General features: G+C 49.2%; 2 protein-coding genes across 5 annotated transcripts; both read right to left on the reverse strand.

Moving 5' to 3' along the window:
- Positions 1–630: 630 nt before the first annotated feature.
- Positions 631–7,718, reverse strand: LOC108927026 (WW domain binding protein 1-like). Its single transcript, XM_029251606.1, has 4 exons — positions 7,519–7,718; positions 1,755–1,857; positions 1,449–1,610; positions 631–1,353 (listed from the first exon to the last, which is right to left on the reverse strand). The coding sequence occupies exons 1-4, from the start codon at positions 7,609–7,611 to the stop codon at positions 917–919; spliced, it is 795 nt and encodes a 264-aa protein (XP_029107439.1). The 5' UTR covers positions 7,612–7,718; the 3' UTR covers positions 631–916.
- A 3,539-nt stretch (positions 7,719–11,257) lies between these two features.
- fbxw4 (F-box and WD repeat domain containing 4) lies at positions 11,258–27,921 on the reverse strand. 4 transcript variants are annotated; one of them, XR_003797639.1, is made up of 10 exons: positions 26,708–27,921; positions 26,001–26,096; positions 25,319–25,501; positions 24,052–24,184; positions 23,658–23,752; positions 18,935–19,000; positions 14,615–14,755; positions 13,539–13,680; positions 12,452–13,182; positions 11,258–12,355 (listed from the first exon to the last, which is right to left on the reverse strand). XR_003797639.1 is itself a non-coding variant. In XM_029251605.1 (10 exons), exons 1-9 carry the CDS (start codon positions 26,905–26,907, stop codon positions 13,048–13,050), a joined length of 1,191 nt encoding a protein of 396 aa, XP_029107438.1. In that variant the 5' UTR covers positions 26,908–27,921; the 3' UTR covers positions 11,258–11,848; positions 13,000–13,047. The 4 variants fall into 4 exon arrangements, 2 of the variants coding, with proteins under 2 accessions (XP_029107438.1, XP_029107437.1); XR_003797640.1 differs by having other exon boundaries at positions 11,258–11,595; positions 11,670–13,182; XM_029251605.1 differs by having other exon boundaries at positions 11,258–11,848; positions 13,000–13,182.
- Between the last annotated feature and the right edge of the window lie 38 nt (positions 27,922–27,959).

The raw sequence follows: 27,959 nt of genomic DNA on the forward strand, positions 1-27,959 counted from the left end.
GAAAACATCACTGAAGGACAACAAAGTGCACATTGAAAACATTAGGAGTAAAAATGGCAATTTTCATTTTTATTTTCTTTCTAACACAGCCTACATTTCGGTTGGGTACAAAATGCTACAATAATGCTGATAAATTACAGTATACAAGGTGCTGTGTGGAACGCAGGAGCAGAGACACATCTGTCCTTCATCTGGAAGGACAGCTAGGTACTCATGTCCAGGTGGATCATACACACGGCACAGGCTGCTGTTCCAACACGTGCTTTCGATTCAGTGCCTAAAAAGAACGTTGACGAGAACTTGCAGACGGTGTTGCAAAGCGGCTGTTGCCCGGAGGAGGACAGAGATGGAGGGAGACGGATACAAGGATCCGGTCTCCCTGAAGCCCAGTGCGAAAAGGAGACGTTACCGATCGCTTGGCTACAGCCGCTGCCACAAAACCACGGAAGCTGACAAGGAGTCGAACCGACGCGAGTGCATCTACAGGAGCACAATACATGTTCTATACCGCGGCTCGGGACTCAGGGCAGGTAGAGTCCAACTCCTCCCCCTAAGGGGGCAGCATTGCATTAAAGCTCACAGGTTTGAATCCCACCTCCAGCTGTAGTAGCCTTGAACAAAGTACTTCCTGGAAATGGCTACAGTAAAATTACCCTGCTGTATAAATGGGTAAATAACTAAGTAGCTTAACGCTATAAGACGCTTCGGGGAAAAGCGCCAGAGAAATGTAAATGTGACGCATAACCTGGGAGAGTCATGTGTCCACTGTGGGCAGAACCAGTGGCCACAGAAAGGCCCTGCATACAGAAGGTATCCTCACAGTCCTCTTACACACACACACACACACACACACACACACACACACACACACACACAGTGAGGAAACAAGATGAGGTGCTCCTTTTCACCCTCTTCTTCAGTGCTGGGTGTCTGGACTGCAATCCTGTGCCACAAAGGGGTAAAAGGCCACCTCAGGCCTCAGGGGCTCCAGGCTCCGCTCTTCGTCTCCAGAGCCACAGGGCTGGCAGCCGTGGCAGAAGACCAGCGGCTCGAGGGGGCTGCCGTCCCGGCTGCAGCCGCACACCTCGATGCCCGAGTCGCCCGTGAAATGGCGATGTCGTCCAGCCGTCTGCTCCTTGCCTCGTCCCTCGTGTCCGGCATCCGGCTGATGCAGCAGCTCGTCCTCGGAGACCCCCAGGGGGACGAGGTCTCGTCCCGTCGCCCGCTGGCTTCTCGGTAACGGCGAGAAGGGCTCGTCGGCGTGCGGCAGCCTGGCGCTGTAGGGGGGTGGTGGGGTCGCGGGGTGTCTCGCCACTTCCTCATAGGCAGGAAGGAGGTAGTCTGGCAGGGGCTCTGAGCGAGAGAGCAGATGGAGGGACCACGGCACGGTCACACACTGCGCACGAGCCCAACGGCTCTGGAAATGGGCGGAGCACGCGGACACTCACGTGGGCGGAAGGGCGGAGAGGCGTAGCTGCGCACCTCCCGGTAGGCGATGAGGTTGATCTCGTGCTGCCGCTGCTGCTGCTGGAGGCGCGCTTTGGTCCGCCGGTGCTGACAGATGCAGAAGCAGCTCAGGACGACGATGATGGTCCACATGAGCCAGAACCCTGGGAAACGACGTCCGACAGCGTCAGTCGCATCTGTTCAGCGCCACGCGGGTCAAACTGACCAGAGCCCGGCTGGGGGGCCCGAAGCAGCAATACAAGCGTGTGTGTGTGAGCTGATGTGCAGGGGGCAAGAATTCCACTTACACCAAAGCTGGTGGTAGTTGCTGCAGCACTCCGACTCTCCACAGCAATGTCCCGACTCACAGGTGTAGCTCTGGTTCTGCTCGCCGACACACAGCATCTGGTTCTGCAAGGGGAGGGACCACACACACACACACCTGTGAGGGTAAAAGGACTCGAAAGGAGACAGAGAGGTGAACTGCCCTGCCTGAGACACATTCGTGTTGCTTCTACCTGCCCAGCCCGTGTCATATGTTCGTCGCCACTTCAGCATCATCTCTGCGTCTCATTAATTGCATCAAACCGTCGTCACACGTGAAGTTGTTCAGGACACACGATGACACTGACTTTCAGCTTTACCATAAAAATGCAAACACATTCAGCTCTTGAAATTATCCAAAAAGGTTCGTTCATAAACGCACACACCATATCAACGTGGCCAACAGCCATGAGCGGAACGAGTCGGTACTCAAACCCCCCACAGTGATTTTCTGTGGTTCCATTTGCTCCATGGGTCATGACTTCAGCCCCACTGGAGCTGCGTCCCCTGCTGCCCCCGCGGCTTTGGAAACCGTCGCCGTGAAGCCACTTGTCTGAGCAGCGCACAAGCTCACGCTTATGACTAGTGGGCGCCGTGTTCCAAGAGCCCGTTTCTGAGAAAACGACGGCGCTGTTCCGCCCCACGAGTCCACGTGTCCCTGCGTCCCTGTGTACGCTACACGGTTCTCTCAAACGATTGGACTCACGGCCTGTAAATATCTCGCGGTACAGCCGTTTCCATGTCAACACATCCATCCACGTTCAGCCTACTCATCTCGGTGGGGGTCGCAGCGGCAGCGGGCCAAGCAGCACAGACCACCCTTGTCTTTCAGTAGCAACAGTCTCCATCCCCTCCAGGGGGATCCTCAAGGTTCCCCAAGCCAGGTAAGGGACTTTTCTAGGGACATCGCCAGTGCGTCCTGGGTCTGCCCTGGGGTCTCCTCCCAGCGGAAGGTGCCTGTTAGACCTGAACTGGCTCCTCTCGCTCCGGAGCGTGTCCCTCATCACCGAGCTCCTCGCAATCTCACTGGGTGCGTGTTGTCCTGCGACCCTGCAGCTCAAGGTCACAGGTGTGGATGTGGACAGAGCGTTAAATGAGTTGTAAATTTAAAACTTTGTCAAGGGCTCGGCCTTGATACGAAGGCATTGACCTTCATCCCAACTGCACCACACTCATCTGTCAATCACCCTGATTCCTGATGAAGATCACATTGTCAGTGATGAAACCCCAGTATCTCCAAACTGGTTCCCGTCCAAATCCTGACTGCACTTCGATAGCCTGTCCATGAATACTGCAAACGGAAGAGGAGATAAGATACCCTTGATGGGGTTCAACACCTAAGGAGAAAAATGCTTCATGCTAATCCCAAAAACTAGGACACGGTTACGCAAATACTGGGAACCAATGGCACATAGAGGTGGTTTTGGACCCCACACTCCTACAGCCCCTCCCACTCAATATATACTGGGACACAACAATTATTGGCCTTCTCTAGGTCAATCAAGATCATGTAAAATGGATTGCAAATTCCCACAAACCCCCCGGTGTCCTTGCAAGCCTAAAGAGTTAGTCCTGCTCCACCGCCAGAATGAAACCATTCTGTTCCTCCTGAATCTGAAGCTTTGCAGCCGGCACACGGTGACTCCTTTTCAGCATCGTGCCGCAGGCTCTCCCACGAAGCCTGACAAGCACCGTTCAAATCTCCAGTCGCCCCCTCCAGTCCCTTAAGGACGAGAGGCACTGGCCCAAAGGAAGCAACATCACTAGGATAGTGTTACCCCTGATCAACTAGTGCGGTTCTGGAGTCAATAGAGTGTCGAGGTCAGGCTTTCTGCATCTAGTGTGTACTTTTGTAGCTGCCTAGAGCTCCTTTCCTACCAGGATGCTCACATCCTGTGTTGTTGAGGCAGTTTCCGTTGTGTTGGTCTAAACCATCCAGATGTGTCCCATCTCCTTTCTCTGCCTCTTGTCTGACAGGCTCTGCACCGAATCCCAAAAAACAGCCTCCCAGGTGCCGGGGGGCTCTGCGTAGCCCGTCTGAGCCACGTTTGGCTGCAGGAACGAGTCCTGCCAACCCCGGTCTGGGCCGGGGACTCCGATTACTATTTTGAACTTTCGTGCGAGTCCAGTCTGCCAAAGGGTGACCCCACTAGCAGCACAAAGTTCTAGACCACATGGCTCTCGGGACCCCTTGGGGTATTCAAAACATCCAGCACGACAGGGTGGGAGTCAATGAATTTTTTTTGCGGTGCATTTGATCCAATGCACATCTCCCTTGTCTGTATTACAAGAGAGGCCACTTGGCACCTTGGGCGGCACAGCAGCAGGGACTGTCTAGGGGGACCCTGCTGTAACCATCAACTCAAAACTGAAATGATGAAGGGAAATATCCAACTGTATGAACACTTGAAGTTGTAAGGTTTCTTTGGATGAAAGGGAAAAAAAAATGACTCAAGAAGTGCAGTAGGACTTGTTGAAATAACAATTTAAGAAAAGTTAATTGTACCAGATCTGGCCGGTTCACTCATTTCTAAAATGTCCTGGTCAGCATCCAAGGCTGAACAACAAGAGACTCATCCAGAGAGACAAGAGTGCGGTGCAGTGTAAACGGGCGTGGTAAACAATGATCCACTTACTGGGTTTAGCTTATTGTACCGCAACACAGCGACATGAGAGAAGCCAAAGCTAATGAGCTTTAACAAGAAGCCGTTGAAAAGATGAAATTCTAAAGTCGGAGAATCACCGCCGTGCCCGGTATCGCTAGTCGACCGTTGAACGTGGTCGTCACGGATCAGGTGTGCAGGCGACATTCCAGGCTCAACACGATACGGCAGCACGTCCCAGACGCGCGTCTTCGGTCAGAAATTGGTCTCATCCCTCTGTCCGCTAATGCCTGAGGCACGGAGCAGGGCTCGACCCCGTTGCACAAGGACTGACCCTAAATGCTCGCCGAAGCGCTCAAAGTGATGATTTGCTCTGAAAATAAACGTCAGCGTTAACGCGCCCATTCCTCACATAACAGGGTTTATTTATTCCATGTGATCTGTCTGCCAGGCAAATTGTAGGCGTTACACCTTTCAGTTGCTGCTGTTTGTCTGGCGGAGAAAAAGACTTGAGACAAAATTGTCCCCTAAAATTAAATACCAAAATAAAAGGCATTTTATGCACAACAATAACATTTATAAAGTAATCATACTGTATTAATTCCGTGGGGAAACCGACTCAGGCAACGGTGTCAAATGTGTCTCTGGATGATGAGAAGAAGCCATGAGAACACATGGAGACCCCACACACACACACACGGGTTTCGAACTCATGTTGTCTTGCACCAACCAGACACTGAAACAGTAACACATGTTTGTAACAAGTATTATTATGTCTTTTAATGCTACATTTTCATTCATTCATTATCAATAGCTGCTTGTCCAAAGTACCGATCATTTGGCTCAGGGATTTTTCTGATATTTCAAACATGGTTTAAGCGCCAGTTGAAGAAAGACCCACAAAACTTTTCTCCAGTGGGGAAACCTTGTAGTAAGAAGATGGAAACGGTGTATTTTTAGTCTCTTATTACCATTTTTGCATCTCATTGATTTAAGAAAACTGCTCTTTTGACCAGTTTCTGAGCAACTTGTCTTTTAAACTTTATGGTTCTCGCTTTGAAAAAGTGCTTCGCTGCTGAATGCTCCATTTTACTTATTTTACATAGAATTTTTCAGCTCAGGAGGGAAATTATTACAGCAGGCATCCCGAGGCGAGTGTGACAGGAAAGGAGAGGAAACACACAACAGCACAGAAAGAGTCTCTTCTACCGCTGTTTAAAAGACCACACTTTTCATCTGTTAACATCGTTTCTATCAAAGCGTCCTCACACCAGTTTTTGCACACACACTGAAAGCTGCTCATGGACTCACTTTCCTTTACTGCCCCAACTCTTCAAGTTTGTTTCCATCATTTAACTCTTTTGTACCAGAGTACAAGGTAGGCAGGTAGGCAGAAATGTGGGAGGCAAATGTTCTTTTTCAAAATGTGCCGCTGGCTGTAACAACACGGAGCAAAGGCCACTGGCATTTTGATGTAAACATTTTTAACCTGTTGCGGTAAGCAAGCAAGAGGCAAAAATTCCATTGCACTGAATAGAGGGCAATAAGTTCATTGTTTGACAAAGGGTGTGTAGTTGGAGCAGCTGCCTTTAGATTTCAACATCACCGCTCTGAATCCCAACTACTTCTCCTGTACCCTTGAGCAAGGTACTTCCCCTGTATTGTTCCAGGTAAATTACCCAGCTGCAGAAATGAGTAAATAATGGTAAGTTGCTGCAAGTTGATTTGGAGAAAAGTGTCAGCTAAACGTACTCATTTCCATACAACGGTGTAGTGTTTCTTCCTTGTGTGGGACCACATAAGGGGGCTGAGCGTTTCAGACAGCGAAGGAGCTACGGTGTAACACATGAGCCCAGTTTTGGGTCCCTGTGCTGTTGTAGGGGGTCTCAGTAGGATGTGTGTTTCACTGATGTATGGATGAGTAACCCAGTGTAAGTAGTGTATCTAGCAGTGTAAGTCACTGCGGTGAATAAGGTGTGTGGGCTCATAACACTACATAGAGTTCACTGGAAGTCGCTTTGGAGAAAAGTGTCTGATAAATAAATAAATGTAAGTGTAATGTAATGTTATAACAAGGAGCAATTAATACACTGAACGGGATGGGAATCAGTGAGATCTTCTCATCTGAGTCCAACCTTGGTTCTTACTCCTCTGGTTCCTCACTATTACTTCCTTTTTCCACGTGAACATCTCACACAGCCTTCAAGACCACTGACTCAAGTTAAAGTACACCAAGCCAACTGGGGCCATCTGACAATCACCTGATGGACAAGTCAAGAGATGAGTGATGGACTCAGTCTCATCACATTTGTAATATCAGGTATCATGTAGCTTGTCACCCTGAACTCCGGGCCATTCCAACAGTGACCACTTTTCAGTTATATTTTGAAAATGGAATGAGAAGCTACATTTTATGAAACACCAATATTTGCCTTGAACTGCTTTCAAGCTACCGACGGAACAATAAAAATCAAAAATGATCCGGCACTAGTCTCTGACAAGGAGGACACTCCTGAAGGAGACCTAAAAGTTTGGTTCGGTGCACTGGGTCACTTGAGCTCTGGAAGCGCTAAACTTTTGTGGACAAATCATCTCCAAAGGTGATCATCTTTATCCTTCACAGTGTGAGCCTGTAAACCTGCGCATGCTCACAAGCGCCCCAAGACCCCTTTATTACCCCACCTGTACAAGTGGGTGTGATGGTGACCCCCCCCAAGAGATGTGCGTGCCCTGCGTGTTCCCCGGGGCTGGAGAACATTCCTGACCTGCAGCTGTGAGACCCCTTCCATCCTGTCCTGTCTAGCCACCACTGCCACTTGGAAATAAGGGAAAGTGACCGTTACACACTCCGGGTGTAGTGGCGTCACTGTAAAATGGGGGGGGGGGGATTCCAGGAAACACACAAGCTGCAAGAGACGCTCAACTTTTACTCAGGATCCCCGAGTCCAGATCCTACAGATGTGACAACGTGACAGCTCATCCCTGCCACGGATCATATGTGGTACTTTTTCACACGGACACAGTCTATACAGGAACGCGAAGGAAGTACACCAGCAGTTAGCCGACCCCCCCTCCCCATGGCTCGGTGGGGGTGGGGACCGAAAGGCCCAGGAAGCGCCGTGTGCAGCCCGAGTTCGTGTCTCACCTCTCTGGTTGCTCGGTCTCTGACTTCAGGGCTCGTGGCTCCCGTGAGGTACAGAAGGAGCAAGAACATCGCAGGCCACAGAACTCCCTTCATCTCTCCTCTTCTCCTTTGCCCTCAGCTTCCTCACTGCTGATCTCTTTCCTTCTATTTCCTCTTTCTTCTCTTTCTTGCTGTTCTCGTACTCTTCACTGTTACTTTGTTTCTTTTCTTCCACTCTCTTCACTGTTACTTTGTTTCTTTTCTTCCACTCTCTTCACTGTTACTTTGTTTCTTTTCTTCCACTCTCTTCACTGTTACTTTGTTTCTTTTCTTTCACTCTCTTCACTGATACTTTGTTTCTTTTTCTTCCACTCTCTTCACTGATACTTTGTTTCTTTTTCTTCCACTCTCTTCACTGATACTTTGTTTCTTTTTCTTCCACTCTCTTCACTGATACTTTGTTTCTTTTCTTCCACTCTCTTCACTGTTACTTTGTTTCTTTTTCTTCCACTCTCTTCACTGATACTTTGTTTCTTTTTCTTCCACTCTCTTCACTGATACTTTGTTTCTTTTCTTCCACTCTCTTCACTGATACTTTGTTTCTTTTCTTCCACTCTCTTCACTGATACTTTGTTTCTTTTTCTTCCACTCTCTTCACTGATACTTTGTTTCTTTTTCTTCCACTCTCTTCACTGATACTTTGTTTCTTTTCTTTCACTCTCTTCACTGATACTTTGTTTCTTTTCTTTCACTCTCTTCACTGATACTTTGTTTCTTTTCTTTCTCTCTCTTTACTGTTACTCGGTTTCTTTTTGTTTCTCTCTCTTCACTGACACTTTGTTTCCTTTTCTTTCTCTCGTTTCACTGTTACTTTGTTTCTTTTTCTTTCGCTCTCGTCACTGTTACTCCGTTTCTGCTCGGCCACATCTGAGTGCTTTCAAACTAGAACAGTCCCCGCCTCCCTGCTACTTTTCAACTGGTCGCTTTAACAAGATACTTCCTGAGTCCCCCAACGGGAGGCTCCCATTGGCTGCTGCTGCTGTCCATCAGGACTGTTTCGTTGTGTTGGGCGGGACTTTGCGCTTTTCTCTGCTAATTAATCAGGTGATGACATTTTAAAGAGATATTTTAAAAAAGTGTTTTAAAGACAGCGATTGCATGTCTTTGGAGGTTCTTGATGTCTGCCAGCAGTGGGCATTTTCACATGGGAATGAATGTACCGTATTTCGATATGTGAAAAGAAATATGAAGAATGCACTTCATCTTGTACACTGTACAGCCACTGGAGATGAAAACAGCAATGAATGACAAGGCAGAGTGCTGAGCCACCACCTGCCCATAAATACATTTTGACAAGTCCATATTTAGTTGTGCCTTTGCACAATTCGACAGGGAACGTGTTCAAAGATTTTGGCTGTTATGGCTGGTGGTGTGGAAGCGCTGAGCTGCACCAGGTGCGTACGGTGAGACTTAAGCAAATCTAGAACAAAGAAATTTCAACTTGACTGAGGGATAAAGTTTAGGGAAAAGAGTTTTTGGCAGAAAAAAGCATTCCTGTGAAAGCACATCGTGCTGTTCAGCTCCCTGCCTTCAATGACGTTACAAGCATCCGCAATAAAGTCAAAGTGGCTTTATTGTCATTTGAAACTTATCCAGCTGCTACAGTATACAGTGAAATGAAACAACGTTCCTCCAGGACCCTGCTGCTACATAAAAAAACAACACAAAGCTACCTACACTAAACAAAAAAAAAAAATACACACAGTATAAAAACAGAAGATATTATTATTATTATTATAATAAAGGACAGGCTGAACTTAGAAACATCACAGCTGAACATTTCCAGCACTGGAAAGTGACAGGAGTGTTGGGACAAATGGACATTACCGGAGAAGATGGCTTCAAGGGGACAGCACATAACAAATATGAATGTACACTATTCTTTGAAATTGATTATTCATCTTTCTGATCACATCTTGCTGGTCTTTAATTTGTAAGTATTTTATCTGTAGTCATTTGGAATAGACAGTAAAATGGGAACGCCGCTGAGTTTTCATCTGTCATCTCAACAATGAAGATTTTGAATGAAGTCTTTCGGTCCCTGGTGGGTTTCCTCCTAAGCATCTATACTCATTATTATCATTAACAATAACCAATAAAATCTTACTTTTCACTGAATGTGAAGAAACACCTCCTCGTCTCATCCCTGATATGATCCAAAAAAACACACTTCTTTCATAATGTCCTTGGTTACAAAGTGGGTTCCCATCATGGAAGAGGGTGATCATGGCAGGTAACAGCAGTGCAACTGTGAACCTTTCCACTGAACTCAGTCACGCAGAAAATTAAAAGAATATCTCACTTCTCTTCCCCTATCTTTCAATAAAAAGGGCTGAACTCATCTCAAAAACTATTCCGTTTTCATCACAGTGTCTGGTTTTTCTTTCATTTATTCCTTTCTCCAAAGTAACATGTTTGTGCGCTCAGCCACTTAGTGATTTACCTGTTTACTATACAGCTGGGAAATTTTTACTGCATCAATTCATGGGCAAGTACCTTTACCAAGGGTGCCACAGCTAGATTCAAACCCAGGACCATCCAAATCCAAGATGAGTGCTGACCACACAACTACCTGCTGTCCCATATGCAGCCCTCTGTTCGACATGAAGCTACGGTTAATATAACATATCCATAGTGCATAGAAAGGAATGCCAATATTCCAGGTGCTGCTTCAAAGTATATGAATCCTGTAGGAGAAGTCATTACTGTTGTATACAATAGTAAAATAAGCTGGTAAAATCAAAATGTGAAACTTAAAATAGTTATAAAATGAATAAATGACTATGATTTGCACACCTTATTCACACACATGTATTTTCAGCATGAGCCTTAAACCTGGATTTAAAAGCATCCAGAACAATTTTGATATTCTGGACTTCTTGCAGTTAAATCTTGAGTGTGTTTAAAACCCATGGCAGGAAATTTGCAGTTCTGGTGAAAAAACAGGGTAATCTTGTGTTGCTCATGAGCACATCTTCTTTGCAGTTAAAGTAACAGTAATTAAGAGTTTGTTTTCAGGGAAGTCACCGTTACAAGCAGATTTTCAGGAAAGCATCCCTCGTCTTGTTAGTCAAGGAAAGTGTAAACTTTAGTGACTAGTCTGTCCCTGGATTTACACATCAAAATGTGCTCTGGAAATGAGCTTTAGCTGTTCATCAGTCAGACAACCTTGTGAATGACTGTATCGCAAAGAATTACAGAAAATCTACACATGCAGTAACAGCACCTTCAGTGGCAACCTTTATACTAGAGCCTCTCACTGTGGAGCCCTAATATACCCCTTTGTTGTGTCTGTGGGCTCCTGACATGTTAGTGTGATATTCAGCACAACCAGTTCAAGCAGTTCCAGAAAACGACAATTCTGAAGACCTCAGCGTCACTAATGTTCACACGTCTTCATGACAGACGACTCGCTGTTGTTCTTCGTTCCTCTGACTAGGTCACATTCGAGCCATAAAAATGCTTATCGTTACTAAAAAAAAAAAAAAAAAAAGTCGCTGATTTACCTGACATGGTGGCATAGTGAGTAGCACTTCTGAGAGGACGTGGGTTCAATCCCTGCTCAGTCCGCATAATGTTTGCATGTTCTCCCCGTGTCTACATCTGTTTCAGCTCTGTGCTCTGGTTTTCTCCCACAGTCCCTAGACATGCTGTTCAGGTGAACTGGTGACTCTAAAGTGTGTTTCACTGATGTATGGATCAGTGGCTCATTGTAAGTAGTGGATCTAGCTGCGTCAATCACCCTGGTGAATAAGGTGCGGGCTGTTAACTCTACATAGCGTTCACTAGAAGTGGCTTCGGAGAAAAGCATCAGATAAAAGCAGATGGTGGTGCTGCTCCTGCAGTTCCTGTAGATGGCAGTGCTGCTGAGCTTCTCCGGAGGAGACGCATCAAAGGATGACTGTAGGAACGAAGCCTGATAGTAGGTGGGGGATGTGAGGAGCTGCAGTGGGAACCAAGAGCAGCCCAGAGTGCCACGGAGCTCCGGCACAACTCGTCTGTACTTGACTATGATCTTCTCCTGCTGCGGTATTTCTGCTGTAAAACAAAGGTGAGTACTCAGACTTCTCCTCTTTGCTCAGAATGCAGGAGGGGTCTGACAGTGCTCTTACTTTCTGCCTTCGTTTGTCTCTGCGTTGCTCTACATGATCACAGTTCCCCGAGGATCGGTTTCGGTCGGATCTCAGCTTCTCATCCTCTCAGCGAGGCCCCCACAGGTCACGGAACCACTTCACGGTGCTGTGGAGAGTTCTGCCCTTGAGCTCCAGCAAAGGAAGTCTGGAACAGAACCCTTTGAAAGGGCACGTGAAGACGAGGTCATACGGGTCGTTTCTTCCTTTCCGCGACAGTTTAGCTCTTTATGGCCCTGACAGGAGTGTGATCGCCCCCTTCCCAAACCCTGCCTTCCTCACACAGCCTCTATTGGGGTCTAACCCAAACTGCAAAACTCAGCCTTTGCTCAAAACCACGAGAGAAAGTGTCAGCGCCTCTCCTGGTGCAAATCGGTCCCTCACGTGGGGCAGGTTCCAGGTTCTCTGCAGGACGTAGAGCTGGAGAGCCAGGTGCACCATCAGCCACTTCGGACCAGTCCAGTGTTTTGGTCTTGAACCACGCTGGGTGCTTTTTCAACTGTGTTTAGACTCATTGTCCTGCTGGAAGACCCGTGACCTTCAGTGGAGACCCAGCTTCCTGCCTCAGAGCTCGCCTGGCATCATGATGCCAGGAACACATCCAAGGTGCCCAGTGCCAGCAGCAGCAAAACAGCTCCAGAACATCACTGAAGCTCTTCCATGTATCACTGTAGAGAAGGTACTCACACAGTCACACTCACACATTTGTTCCCTTTCTGAAAAACACCCTGACACTGGGAGTAGCACACATCTAATCATTTTACCTTTCATCACCCTTCATTTGTCCTGGCTCCTTTGTCCACAGCTGTTTACTGTTTAACCATGTTAGACAGCGGATGCTGCAGATTGAGCGCCGCTCCTTGACTGGTCAATGTTAACATGGGTTAACGCTGTGGTGACAAAGCAACACGCAGACACACAAGCACACGTTCCTTTATTGAAAAAGGGGACGAGAGAGCACATGGAGGGGTGGAGCTCTGGAGGTCTGCAGCAGCACCTGCTCCGCAGTACAATGGTGGGGCCCTTTTCGCTGTCAGCTGGAGAACGACACACAGTGCGAGGCCCAAAGCTCAGCTCATGTCCACTCCGGTAAATGCTCCATCTGGCTAAAACACCACCGCTTATAACTCAGCTTGATACAACGCAGTCTTCGAGAGACCATGGGACACAGGCTCCGCCCCCAAAAGATAGACTCCACCCTAATAGGCACAGGCTCCAGCCCTCAAAAAAACAGCAGTCCACATATGTTCAGGAGCAAGACAAGGAGACGCTCTGAACGCAGCACACGGGGTTCAATGGAACTCGTGCTTACAGTGCGCCAGGAAGTGAGGTGGCTGCTGTGGCCTCGTCTCCGAGGCTGTCATCTCCCGGACCTGCTGACCGGACCCCTGAAGTCCAGTGCACAGAGTGTCGTAGCCAGGGCAGCATACAGGTGGGAGGCATTGAAGCGCAGGCAGTACACTGGACTGCTGGTGGAGGATGAGAGCTGGAAGGACTGTGCGTGTGGCCAAGGAAAAAGGTGGAGAAAAGGTGGAGTTGGAGCCACATCCTCAATGTTTCAATTCAATTTATTTTTCTAGAGCACTCTTCTCACAATGTGACACAGAGTGCTGAACAAAGGCAAAAGGGCTAAGAAACAAATACACATAGCAAACAAAAATAACTACTGACTACAGACTAGTGTTACACACTACCAATACATTTACTAAAGCTATAAGTATGTCTAATGGTCACGGAGGAACGGGAACCAAAAACTCCCAACTGAAAGTCAAGGGAGCAAAAAATCCAGCTGACCAAGGTGAACTGCTTGCTCCAGCACTCTCTCCCAGAAGTGCATGCCGCGTAGCTCACCTGTAAACAGCGAGCATGCCGCTTGTCCCAGAGGCGGACGACCCCGTAGTAGGAAGAGCCGCTGGCGATCATGTGACTCCCATTGCTCTGCAGGCAGTAGAGAGCGCTGTCATGTGGCTCCTCCCACTCCATGACACACTTCCTGATATGGAGAACACATCATTAGACAGGGCTGCAATGCACTTCCGCAACTCGTTTCAGTTTGCTTTCCAAAAGACATTCTATTAATTGGAAAATGATATTTGTAATAAAATGAGAGCCGAGAGGCAGGGAGTGCGTTTTCGGCGATGCGCAAGAACAGCGACGCTCCCTGAGCAACACTTGTGTTGAGCTGTTTCACAGCGTATTTCTCTGAATTTCCACACCATTAACAAATGCGTTCATGGAGGAACCGTGGGGGCCGAGCGTTCAGGCTCCCTCTCATTCTGGGCTGCACAGCAGAGCAGGGTCCCCAGGGTGGGGGCTCCTCTCCTGTCCCACTAAGGCCTTTCCTGAGTCACTGGCGATCGATACGCCATTAAAGGCTTATTAATAACTCATGTGCTGGAGTGTCCGGAGCGCCTGGCAGACAGTGGACAGCGGGGAGGGTGTCTCGCCAGTAATTCTCCAGGGGGCCCTGCCCCTCCACAACAGCCTGCCCCACCCGTGCGGCAAATGCCCTTTACCAACAGAGTGCTCGGCTTTGCAGGGCTTCTACAGGGTGTCCTGCAGCAGAGCCCTGCCCACACTTGACAAGCTTCGCTCTACATTATTCATACCCAGAGGGGGAGAATTTATTCCCATGTCTCCCTACGGCCCCCAGCCAATCGCCTCTCATTTGTGCCACTTGGCTGGCCTGTTGAGACACCTGTGTGAGAGTATGTGTGTTTTGCTCCTTTGACGTTTATTTATTGGCTTACACCAATTTACACATTTTTACAGTAGTCTAATTTTACTGTATCAATTCAGCATAAGTACCTTGATCAAGGGTACTACAGTGGAAGCCCTAATCACTACGCAACCCCCCCCACACACACACACACACACACACACACACACACACACACACACACACAGTCTTTCTCTCACACACACACCTGGAGCTGGCTCGGAGATCCCAGTAGCGGATGTAGGTGTCATAGCCACAGCTGAGCAGTAGGACGGGGGACTCAAAGGTGACATCCAGGACTCCGGCACCACGCCGGAACGGTCCGCCCAGGTGTGTCACCAGCTGCCCCCTGCCATCGAGAGAGAGTTTGGGTTCAATGTTCAGTGAAAGAGCAGAAAAGCCCTTCTTGTCCTGTGTCAGACTTTGCACTTGACTGACAGGACACTGTGACCGTGAGCACGGGGGACCACGGTGAGTGTGGAGGTTGCGCTGCCCTCATACCCACAGCCTTCACACTGCCCCAAGCCTCATGTCTCAGTAATACTTAAAACCTTTCTCTGCTGAGCTACTTGTAAATATCTGCAATAAAAGACAATGAAAACAGGCATTGGTACTGATACTGCTTTTCAAGAGAATTCTATGCCATTTATCAGCAAGTTTTCAGCTGACAAGTAAGGCTAAGAGCACAAGGCCATCAGGATTCAGTCGGAGAGGCCAAATAACAGGCCAGGAGTGTCACACTCCCTCCAGGGCCACACATGTTCCCCTGTGCCTTTGGAGTTCCTTTGTGCTCTGGCTACTCTGCCTCTCCAGGAAACGGTAACCGTTGCAAAAGGCCCTGCACAGGTACACAATGACCCCCAGTGGGGTTTTTAGCTCTTAAAACAAACACGAGTGGCTCGTACCCCTGCCGGGGGCTGCCGTGTGCATGCTGCACGCGCGCTCTCAAAAACAATGCGACGGCAATTTGTATGGCACAGCAGCGTCCGAATTCCCACATTGAACCCTGCCGCGCAGCGTGGAATGCCAGGAATTCGGCAGCAGCTCCCAAAGTCTTTGAACTTTTCTTTTTGTTTCTTCGGGAGCAGAGACCTCATGGACAGTCGGGGGTCTTTGTGTGTCAGGGAGCACAGGACTTCCACAATGGCATGAATCAGGGGGGAAAGGGAAAAACTGGAGCCTTCCATAAAGAACCAGCGTGGCAGCGTTTGTGCTGCAAAAGTCACTGAATGGGGGGATGGGGGGGATATAAAGAGGAAGAGGCAGCGTTCTTGGGCACTCTCCTCCTGCCACCGCCCCCTCACAGCACCACGCATCAGCAGAAAACCTGCCATGGCTCACATTTGTTGAGTTGTGAAAGATGTATTGGTGGCGTCTTCCTCTCAGGTGCACCGGCTGCTCACGTCACAAACGAGTTACACCACTTGCCAAATTCTTTACTTTAAAATTTCACTTTCTTCACCAGTCTACTCCTTGAAAATTCAACTGATTAAAAAAAAAAAAAAACCCTTTCCTTTGCTAAGTACATACCCAACTGATGAATGGCAGCAAATCACACAAGCAGAAGTGTGGGAACACCCTAGTTCAACTCACTTTCACACTGTTTACAGCTCGAGAGCACAGTTGCTTAGTGTCGGCGATCATTTACAAGATGAGGAACGCTGAACATTTATGGGGTGAATCTGTTAACTAGGGGCACCAAATAGAAGATTGTGGAGACAGCGGGTTTTTATTTCCACTCATTTCAAACTAGTTTTAATTGCAATATAGCTCACACTTAAAAGTGAATAATATACCATTTTTGTTTATAATACCTACTCCTGAGATTTTTACATAATTGAACCAGCGAATAAATGTAGGGAGGTGTGTATCGGTAACGTTGTGGTGACTGTGGCTTTGGAGGTTCAAACAAAACAAATTAAAATGAAATAAACACAAAAAATTGTGTTCGTAAGCTGAGGATGCCATGGTGTCCACTCCCTCTATTAATGCAGTGAGGACACTTTAGGGTCCAGCGTAGGGTGAGAAGAGGCCCTCATGCCATGCCCCACGTGAGCTCACACGACCCTCCTCTGTCTGCGGGTTCCCAGAATGCTCATCAGCGCCTGTTTTCCTCCGCTGGGAACAGTTGCACGTTACGGGCTCCTGGCTAAGATGAAAAGAGCCCTCAGCCGCACAGTCCACACGGTGAGGGTCTGCAATGCGGTCCCCCATGGCCCCCCACAGGGCCTCCATACAGCTGTTCAGCTGGGCTGCCGGAGTCATGAGGGTGGCAGCTTGTCCTCCAAGGTCTACACTCATCAGTTCACCTGAGTCTGGCGCCGCTTCTCTTTCTCATTTCACGTGGCAACAATGGGCACATTGCAGCTCTTTAACTCTGTTTGCAGCAGCTTGAACCTGAGATTCTGAAAATGTCCCACACTACAGGTCCTCTATCTGACTGACGGTGCATCCCCATACAGTGTTTAACTGATCACCAGACTAATACCTGGCCCGTGCGCACACACCTGGCCCCTGGGATGGAACCCAGTGCGGGAGGGTCACTGTGTGCTCTGGAAACTACGGCAACGGGACCAGCATGCAATGATACTCCTACATCGCCAAGGTGCTGGACGTCCTACGCCAGAGCAAAGGTAAACGGCTCGGAACCTGTGACTCGCATCAGAAGGTCATGTTTTTAACAGTTTCTCTAATTAAGTTCTTCAATCACGTCGTCAATCTACAGTCCTCCACAAACACATTAAATCCTAAATCCTTAGAGTGTTACGTGAACAGGCAGGAGTGGGAGGAACGTTGACACACCTTGACAAAGCTGCTGTCAATACTGATGAGCTATGTTCCAGGTTCCGCGTGCTTCATTCACCTGTAAAGCACTCTATGGTGAAGGTTCAGCCTCATGGCCACTCATGGGTGACACCTGAGAGATCAAACTTGACCCTCAGTTTCCTACCCTAATCCTGCTAAAAATACCCCGCGAATGGAATGGAAAGCAGGTGAAAGGCACCCCACACCTCCTCTGCCTTCTCGTGTTTCCCTGCCATTTTGTGGTGAAAACCCCTCCGTTTCTGCCAAACACAGTACTGGCTGACCTGATCAGGTTTAAGGTGTCCTTAATGCTTGGGCCCCCCCCCGAAATGGCCCGACGGAGTTGGTTCCCGAGACCTGAGCCCGAGCCGCAAATAGGGCACATCTGTGGGTTCAAGATCCACCTGGTCTTCGGCACTCAGATGGAGGCAGGACAGCGAGCGCTAACAGAGTCAACAGCAGCACAAATACACATGTCCAACAGTAGGACACTTCATTTGGGATGGTGTCTGGACCAGGTCACTCTGTTCTACATCCATCCTATAACATGATACGACATCCTATAACACTAGTGTCACATAGCCATACGGGTCTCACGTCACCACAGCAGAGTGGCCAGGAAGGGGTGTTGCTGCTGGCACTTGAATCTCCAGAGATTTAAGTTTCTCCCAATCTTCACAATTGGGTCTTTTTTGTTTTCCTCAGCTGCCAATTGGCCTATCCTAAAATCTAACTGTACCTGTTGCGTACACTACTGCTTTCATGGATCTTTCCCTGGAACACTGTTCAATGCTCTGCATCACTATAGGGAGAAGATTCCTTTACAAAAATAAATTAAATTGATTTCAACAGCCCAAATATTTTTCCTTCAATTTCTCCCTTCAGTTATTTCCAGTCTTTGCACTTTTGCAGCAAAGGTTTCATTACGGATCAAAGCAACATCTTGAGCACGTAGAAAATGCAAAGCCTTGTAGTCAAACAGCCTTCTAATCATGTATTTTTCCCTTAATCTCTTTATCTTTCAGGTACAGAAGGTATGCAGGTGAGACCATGCCAGACCCTTCCTGCCCGGGCCATGACATGTTCCAATCCCTCCCTTGTGGGATGCCATACGGGGCCATCAAGACAAACAATAAGGTTCAAAAACAGCTTTGTCCTCCATCCGTGTCCCACATGAGCCTGTGAAGTGCACACTGTAACCCATACGTTCACTGAATGGCCAGTGAGAGTCAGCAGCACAAACCATCTCTATGTGATTTGTTGTACTGCTGCATTGCTTCAGTCTTGTGTAATGTCTCCAATGACTGTTCTTATGTGTTCAATGTGTTTCAGTAAGTTCCACCACATCAAATTCCTTGTACATGCAAATATAACTTGGACAGTAGAGAGTCATTTTAACAGATTGTCACTCTAGGGTATTGCATTTGTATAGGACATACCTGTACATACAATGTCTAGTGACTATTTTTGTATATTGGGTACTTTATATTTTTATATATTTTTTATCCTTCATTCACATATTCTATCTTCTCATCTGTCTTGTCACTGTCATTCTGTCTGTGCTATGGAAGTCTCTGTCACCAAGTCAAATTCCTTGTATGTGTGAACATACTTGGCAATAAAGCTCGTTCTGATTCTGATTCTGATGTGTGAGGCTCTGACACGCTGTGTACTGCTGCTTCTGGAATGAAGCCTCTCAATGCCATTCACTCTGTTCAGTTACCTTTCCGTGTCCCACATGCGGAGAGGGGCGAAGTTCTGACAGCATGCCGTCCCCGTAACAAATGAGCTGTAAGGAGAGAGAACAGGACTGAGTCTTCTGGGGTCCATCAAACGGCCACCAACTCGTGTCAGCAGAGGCTCCCGGCCACTTCCAAAACAATTCTGTTAAGGTTTTCTACTCTCTGACGCCATCAACTGCTTAGAAGCTAGGGGTTACACCTCTGGTGGAGCAGGGCCAGGGCTGAAGGAGAACCTGAGGTCTGATGGACATTTAAGCAATGACACATCAACATGCTGTTAGATGCACATAAGCGTAAAAGGAGCTTCCAACACACATGGACATTGTCTTACACCTCTGCGGGCAAATGTGGAATCAGAGTTTGAGTCCAAAGTACGACACTGAGGGCTGTCCTTCCAGCGTTCCACGTGCAAAGTGTGTGCCTAATGGCTCAGAGTGGATGTTGGGAATGGGCCAATTTGCTGTAATTACAGAACCACCTCCTGCAGGCAGCAGGAGGCCCCTTGCTGGGCCGTCCACCGCGGTGCCTGCGTGCAGCGTGTGAGAACACTTGCACCCACGTCTCTGTTTTGTTGCACTCCCTTTCTTCTCTTTTTCTAACTAATTGAATTCTTGACTCCAAGATGGAGTGTGCTGTGCTGGGCGGCTGGGGTAGAATGGCCTCCTTGGGGGTGGGGGTGGCAGTGGGCCGGTACAGAGGTCAGAGGTGAGGGCCCCTCTGCTGTGAGAAAGCGCCCGTCTGGGCAGTGCCTCCAGCGCCCACACTCCTTTGACCATTTCAAAGGTTCTGTCTTGCTATAACTCTGCAGTTTTGCTTGATGAATTTTGGACAAAATGTGACAAAAGAACGCTTTCCCACCTCTCCCATGGGGCTGCCCCTCCCTAAAGCAAGCTGTGAATCGAAAGGCGCCGACCTCCGAGCCGTGGCACGATGAGGAACTTTGCCAAATCTGACGTTCCTGGTCCTCAGATCCAACCAATTGGTCAGAAGCCCAGAGAGGTGTATTTAGAATTCAGAGATCCCCAGAAGACACTGCTGTGCTAACAGGCATCATAGAGCAGTGACATGAACGTGTTCAAACAAGGGAAGGCAGCAACGAGGTTGGGGGAGAAACAGCTCAAAGCTCAGCAGCTGTCTTGTTGCTTACTCCACTTAATATTTACATTTTACAATTACAGTGCTACAACAGCTGGACGTGTGATTCAAACTGGCATGGTTGGGGTCCAAAGGCAACAGCTCGAATCTCTACGCTACAAGCTTCCCCCTGCCAGATGAACCAGAACTTCTAAACATGCAAAAATGAGCTCTCAACTCCATGTCTTGACACACATCTGATGGGCCCTGGGAGTGTCTGAGAAGGGATGGACAGACACTTCTTGTGTCTGTTAGACAGATGACTTAGAATGTTACGCTGTTTACTCTGATAAATAGGTAATTTTTACTGTGAAAGTTCAGGGTAAATACCTTTATCAATAGTGCTAGAGCAGGAGGTACTATTCAAACCTGGTTTCTCTCCGTCTTTTAGGTCTCAAGCAGTGGCTTTAATCACTACGTCAAAAATACTCCATATTACTACCATCCTTAATATCCCTGTCCTTCCAAGCCTCAGAAACTCAACGTTAATCTCAAAATCAATCCAGACCTGTTTCATCCAGTGCTGTATAAATGCATACACCTGCTATCCATTCTTCTCACCACTGTCGTTCTTACATTTCCTTGGTGTGGAACATGATGAAATGTGTGTCATAGGTATGAAATAGCAATTATCCCTTCAGTCACGAACTGGCTGAGTGACCTGTAGCAGTAACAACCGCAACTAACTGTGGAGGGGTTCTGTCCCACTGCTTTATGCTTAACAGCTCTTTTCAGGTCATGTCCACAACATCTCAGTGGGATCCAGGTCAGGACTTCAACTTGGCCATTCCGTTCCGTTCTATCCCCTTAGTTCTTTTTAGCCATTCTCATATTTGCTTGTTTATATGTTTAGGATCATTGTCTTGTTGCATGATCCAGCTCAGTTTCAGCATCAATTCAGGGACTGATGTACTAGAAAGTACTAAAGGAGAGTTTCAGGCCATGGAGGAATTCATAGTTCCTCCTCTGATAGCAAGGTGCTCAGGTCCTACGGCAGCAACACATCCCCAGACCATGACACTGCCACCACAATGCTTGACTGCCTGCTGGTTGAAAGTACTTACTCTGAAATGTTGCGTTTGGTTTTCACCAGACATAACAGGGCCCGTGTCATCCAAAAAGCTTTACTTTTGGATCATCAGCCTATAGAATATTCTTCCAGAAGTCTGGAGAGACACCCAGATACTTCGCGGTGAACTGGAGACAATGTTTTATCTCTTTTTCAGCGAGTTGTGGTTTCCACCTTCCAATTCCCCATGGGTCCCACTTTGCTCAGTGTCTTTCTTATTGGGGACTCATGAACACTGACTAGAGCTCAGGAGATGAAGGCCTGTAGTTCCATGCCCCATCGTGCAGATTTATGTGTACCGAGCTGTACATGACGACACAGTTCAGCATGACACTGCAGTATGAGTGCTCTACTGTGATGCATCCTTCTGGGGACAAGATCAGTGCACCATGGTGCCCCAAAGCCAGAGGAGTGTGAGGAGAAAGGCATGAGCAGAAGAGCAGGTGAGCACCATCACCTGCACAGCAAGGCTCTGCACCTCATTCATGTGCATACAAAACACACTAATGGAGCCAGATCTGCTTACACACCACTCACTCACTCACACACACACACCTGGGGGGCCACCTGGCACTCCCCCAGGCCAGGCGCCCCCAGCTGTGGATCGACCACCAGCCCCGCCTTGTGCTTTAGATACGTCGAGCGTGAAGCGAGAACAATGCCATTTGCAACACAAGGGGCTCCCTTTCTTCTGGGGCCAAATTAAAATACAACTGTGGGACGGCTCCTCCAACCCCCTCCCCTAAATGTTTCTTCGAGGTCTCACTACAGAGCAACCACCTCAACGTCTCGTAAACACTGTGCTGACACAGAGCGCAGCCTAACATCACACCCACAGATAGATTTATGGAAGAGAGAGACAGACACACCCGCACATGCACACACAGACACACAGTCGCACTGCGGCAAGAAGGAACCCAAAGAGGGCAATCAGTGACAAACACAACAAGCAGCTCTCCAGCTTTTGTTTGCAGGATAAACTCTTTGGCTACTTCTTGGGACACAGATTCCACTGGCAAACACATCGTTTCACAGAGGGACAACTGTAAGATGTGACGCATCTCTACACCAGTGATTGCAACACAGAGTGCATCTTTTTCAGACCATCAGCTCCAGAAAACTTCACTGCATCATGCGTTCAGTTGTATATACAACGACTGGTGTGATGCATCCTGGCAAAAACACATCTGCTCCCACAGTCCTGTGTCTAAAGCTCTTTGTCTGCTGTTGTCTGTTGCACTTTCCTTTACTCCCACTTGTACTTCACTGTGGAGAAAAACATGAAAAATGAGCTGTCAGTGTAATTGTACTTTACTGCAGCAGCGCGCACACACGTACCATGTTGTACCTGGGATCATTCTGTGGGCTCTACAGACAGGAGGTACCTCGCTACTGAGCCACAGGACCAGTTCCCAGTGTCAGGTTGACAGGCCACTGCCAGCTGCAGTGTCAGGGTGATTTGTTTGCACTCAATGAGTCCCCAGGTCAGTCGACACCACCATTTCTCAGAATTTTAATTAACCTCTCTCCTCGCCAGGCCGTGAGAGGCACAGCTGCGTGCGTCGGGGCCACCGAGCCGTGCAGAGGTAATAGGCCCCAAGCAGGCTCCTGGACACACACCTGGTGCTGGGCGCAGTGAATCGGGGCAGCCTGCTGACTCCGCCCACCCTTTCGACTACCTGAACCGCAGTGAATCAGGGGGAGGAACAGGTGTGTGGACGAGCAGGTTCTGCGTGGGCAGAAACACGACCGAGCAATCAAAGAGCCAACGATATCCGGACACGTTTCCGCATTTCACATGTCAGCGTTCGCAACAAGACAACGGGGGGGTCGCAAACACCTCACCTTCACATGCCACACCAGCAAATGGGTGTTTGCTTCACAGCGCCTTCAAACAGAAAGGGCAGCATGACGACTCACTAAACCACGGTTAATTCACATGTTTTACACGGGGGTGGCTGAGCCAGCCTCTCCTCTCCCAGACCGGTCCCGGTGACCCGGTCCTTTGCGTTCACTGCTGCGGTGTTCAGGTGCGGTCTGTTATGGAGGCTGGTGCAACACACAGACACATTGCACTTTGAAGGCTCCGTCCTACGTAGGAAACTCCTACTGCACCTTCAGGCAGTTTAGTCACAAGTGACTCAGTGAAAGAGGTGGGGCAGCTGAGGGACTGCAGTGCATGCTGCAAATGACTCTCGTGAAGGACCAGTGTGTTTAGGCCTGGAGACGGCAGTGTAACAGTAAGGGTTGGGGCGGGTGGGGCGCCCCACACGCGGCTTCCATTAACCCCTTTTACCGGCCGCTTTGAACCCTGGAGTGCAGGGGAAAGGGGTCTGCTGCTGGGGAAGGATTACTCTACTGAAAGGCTCTCGGCCGATCTGTTCCACACATGTATGAGCAGATTAAGAAATGCTGCGTGCACCCCAGTCAAACACAGCACTACGACCATCTTCGCAACAGGCAAACAAGAAGCGAGAGTCACAGACGTAGCCATGTCATACCTCAGAGACGGGCTGATGGCCACAGACCACACCCTGTCGTAGGTCGCGATCGTATGTGCACATTCGCCAAGTCGCTCTGATGACAGCGTCCACACCTGGAACAACGCAGGTGAGACATGGTCACAGGGTGTGTTTATCGCAAGACCCCCAGGAGATGTGGAAGGATTTGACAGCTCATCTTTCAATCATCGACGAGAAAATTATCTGTTTTCAGCTTCATGAGACACAATGGAAAGGATATTGTTTGCATGGCTGGTGCTACCTGTACAAGCAGCTACTGAAAACAAATGGATGGATGGTGTGTGTAATAATACATTTTAACTCTGTGTGTGTGTGTGTGTGTGTGTGTGTGTGTGTGCGTGTGTGCGGTGGACCCGCCCTGGACAGCCCCTACCCTTGCAGTGCGGTCCCTGGAGCCGCTGACCATGACCCGGCCAAGGCAGTCGATGCAGTTCACCTCCTGCATGTGCCCGCAGTACTCCACCACAAGGGGGCTCCACCTGTGTCGAGCAATGATCTTCCCATCTCTGGGGGGGGCAAACAGAGAGCATGAGAGAACCACCCACCCCAGGACTCTGGGAGGGCAGGATATGATGGGTCCCTGCCCTCAAATGCTACACAGATACTGCTGGTACTCTCAAAGCCTGAGTACAACCACTGCTCATGTTCCGAGTTCATTAGCTCTGTGAAATCACCCTGGTGGTGAAATTACCGTTATTTCTAATGGGGGGGGAATCAGCTCCCGTACAAAGAGATGACACCCAGGTGAAACAGAATAACAAAAGGTATTTCTATGTGTGACAATAACACCAACGTACTTCATATTTTGTTATAACAAAAAATTACTGCATTTTTTAAGAAAGCTGTTTACCCTGTTCCTGGACACTTCATGTTTTAAACTGTGAGGTTCTCACTGTGAAAAAGTGCTTCACCACTCAGTGTTATTCTGTTCTCTCCTTTTTAAAGATACTGAAAGACTCATTTTCTGCACCAGATGTGGAGCACGGCATCTTTTACCTGGGTTTTAAACACTGAACCTTTTACTCATTTTAACTGAAGTTTTTCCAACTCAGGCAGCACTATTACAGCAGCCATCAGGGTAAGTGCAGTGTAAAGCACAGCATTTCAAACAGACTTATGGGAGAAGATACTCAAGCACTGAGACTCTTACCTGTTTTTAAAGACCATACATTTCATCATTCACCTTCTACCACATGGTTTCTGAGTGTCACCTGCTGTGTTTTGTGTGTCTCTTGCTTGAAACAGAAACTGGCATCTTACATCAATTCTTTTTTCCATACACCATAAGTACATGTAGTAAAATTTACTAAAATTGCCATATAACAGGGAAAAATGCCATTGTACTGAGTCTTAAGCCTGTTTTATATGTCTCCATGAGCCATTGCAGCAGTTTTCTGTTGTACTGGACCCCATTATATGAGCCCTGAGTGCAGCCAGTCACCCCACCTGATGCTACAGGGGCAAATTAGTTGTGGAAATGAAAGGTAACCCACTACAACCTTAAGGAGTGTGATGCCACGTCACGTATTTTAAAATTCCTTGACAGAACTGGGGATTAGGAGAAATACTCAAGTTTGGAGAGAAGAAAAAAATGCAAACAGAGGAATACAAACATAAACGCACTTGCGGTTGAAGCTCACCCTCCGGCACTGATAAGGTGCGTGTCTGTCACAACAAATTGGCACACATCTTCCTGGTGCCCGGAGAAGACTGCCAGGGGCTTGTGGAGCCTCCTGCCATTGGTGCGAAGATGATACGCCCTAATTTCCGCCGCCTGGGACAGGTACAGCATGTCCCTCTCCAGCTGTATCCATGGCAACAGGCTGGGAAGGACCAACGAGAGAGGCATTCATCCATCTGTCCATCCATCCATTACTCGTCAGTGACCGAGACACGGCAGTGACAGTAACTCAAACGAAATGGCTAAAGAAAACAATGTCAAGCTTGACAGTTCAAGTCAAGTGGGTTTTTGTATAGCTTGTATACAGCGGAATGAAATTCCGCTTCTCCGGGACCATGGTGCAGTTGTAGAACACGCTAACAAAACACGCACAAAGTTGTCCGATTAAGGCGTGCAAATAAAGAAGAAAAAAAATAACTCAAAGTTTCTCAGAAAACAAGAACATGCCACAAACACGAAAGAGAGCGAAGAGACGGGACCAAAGAAGCCCATCTCCCGCTACAACTGCGCACTCCGGAAGGGTCTTGGCCCTTCAGCGATTCATTCGTCTCGGAGACAGGCTTCCGGCACCATCGGAACATCTGGAAACAGCTTCTCGTTCCTCTCGGGAGGCTCTTGCTGCTGCGCTGCACTACACTTACTTGGTCCTCCACCTGAGCAGAGCATCACTCGTGCAGCGTCCTCGCGCCCAGTTACGGGACACCTTCACGCGCTCCTTCAGAGGGATCTCGGGGTACCTGCAAGAAAGGTGCCGCTCAGGACCGACACGCACACATGCACGCAACTGAACCTGACCGAGTCCGGCGACGCTTTACACCGCATACGCTGCCGTTACCTCACTGAGCTGACGCTGGGCCGCTGGGCCGCGTTCGTCCAAAGCGCCGCACACCTACCGTTAACGTACTGTTTTACTGGAGCGATTCAGTCAGGCGCAGTACCTTGCTCAACTTGGGTACTTCAGCCAGACAGAGGTGACACCTGAACGCGTGAGCTGCTTCAGCAGAGGAGACTGACTGACGCACTGCTTGTTTGTTTGTTTGTTTTGTTCGTTCGTGTCGTGTGTCTCTTCACGTCTATTACGAGCTCCGGCACAGCCAGGCATTTCAGTACCCAGTGCGAATGTGCAAAATGGCAAATACATGACTCTCACTGACTCTGCGTGCAGCGCTTTGTCTTCCCACAGAACAACGTTCACGTCTTTAACACCAAGGCAAGTGCGGCCTTAAAAACGCCTGAAACGCCTGAAACGAACCCTTTCTGAGCGGGAACGTAAAGGCTGACGTGAGCGCGCGCGTGTAGTTGGTACGTCGCCGGCGTAATGCGTCAGCACGTCACGCAGGGTCCTCACAGGTCTGCGCCGGGGCGCGTGAGCCCGGAGTGGAGGCACTGTCTCGCCACGGTCCTCCACACGGCGTCGCGCTTCGTGAACACGTAGAGCGCGCGGCACACCTGGGAGAGGCGGCCGAGCGAGACGCAGTCCAGGTAGGAGAGCACGAGGTAGAGCGCGTCCTCGGGCAGCTGCAGCAGCGCCGCCATCATCATCATCATCAGTCGCGCGCGCGCGCGTGCCCGCTCGCTCGCTCGGCCCTCTCGGAGCTGCGCGAGCCGAGTGCGCGTGCCCGGTATCCGTGCCAAAAACGCCCGTTAGCGGTCCCGAGGCACCTGAGACGAAGCGCGTGTCTCCGGAACGCCCACTTGTCCATGTTTGCCCCACCGCGCCAACTCGTCTCCTTCGCGGGCAGCCATGGCGGTGGCATGCGCATGCGCATGAGCCGTACACGTCCCCTGTTCCTCCTCAGCGATCGGGTGTTTTGCAAGCGTCACTCACCGGAAGTGCGTCACTCACGAGCCCGCAGTGCGCACCATTAGGTGGCGTCCTGGTACGTCCGAGATGTGGGCTTGGCCCGGTTTCCCTGCTCTTCAAGAGCAGTGCAGTAAACCAGGGTAAGTCGCTTTTTGGGGGAAGCGCGAGAACACACGGGTGTGTACGAGGAACTTACGGGGCTCCGACCCGAACCGAACCGAACCGAACCGAACCGAACTTCCTTTCCCCTGCAGCGTTCCGTTTGCTCGCACCACGACTCGAGTGTGTCACTGACGCGTCACCAGCAGTTGGAGCCCGAGGTGCGAATCCGCCGTGTGACGGAGGAGCTTCCGGAATCGGTTCCCGAAGCACGAGAGCTGAGATGAAAGCACCTGTATTCATATCCATATTCATGGAAGGAGGTGGAGGACGGAGCTCAGACGCTGGGGCGGAGCTCTCGATCCCAGGCTCCTCGTTAGGCCCCCCCCCAGCCTGCGCTCGCACCTGCCGTCAACATTAAAAGTGTTCCCAAAGTCGTGTGGCGAGGAGTGCGTGCTCAGCGCACCCCCCCCCCCCCCCCGCAGGAGTGTATGTTAATAACTGCAACGTGCCGTTTCCTTATGTCCGTCCCTCGCTGCTCCATGACACACTGTTACTATGGTATGCCACGCTGATTTACTGCACGCATTGCTGCCCAGCCCTGCTGTGTTCCAAATATTTTCACCTCACTGTCTCCTCCCCCTCCCCATGCCCAGGGGTCCTCTTACTGCCCTCAATTGCCCCGAACCAGTGAAGG

The sequence above is a fragment of the Scleropages formosus genome, chromosome 4 (assembly GCF_900964775.1).
Source record: "Scleropages formosus chromosome 4, fSclFor1.1, whole genome shotgun sequence".
Taxonomy (NCBI): Eukaryota; Metazoa; Chordata; class Actinopteri; order Osteoglossiformes; family Osteoglossidae; genus Scleropages; species Scleropages formosus.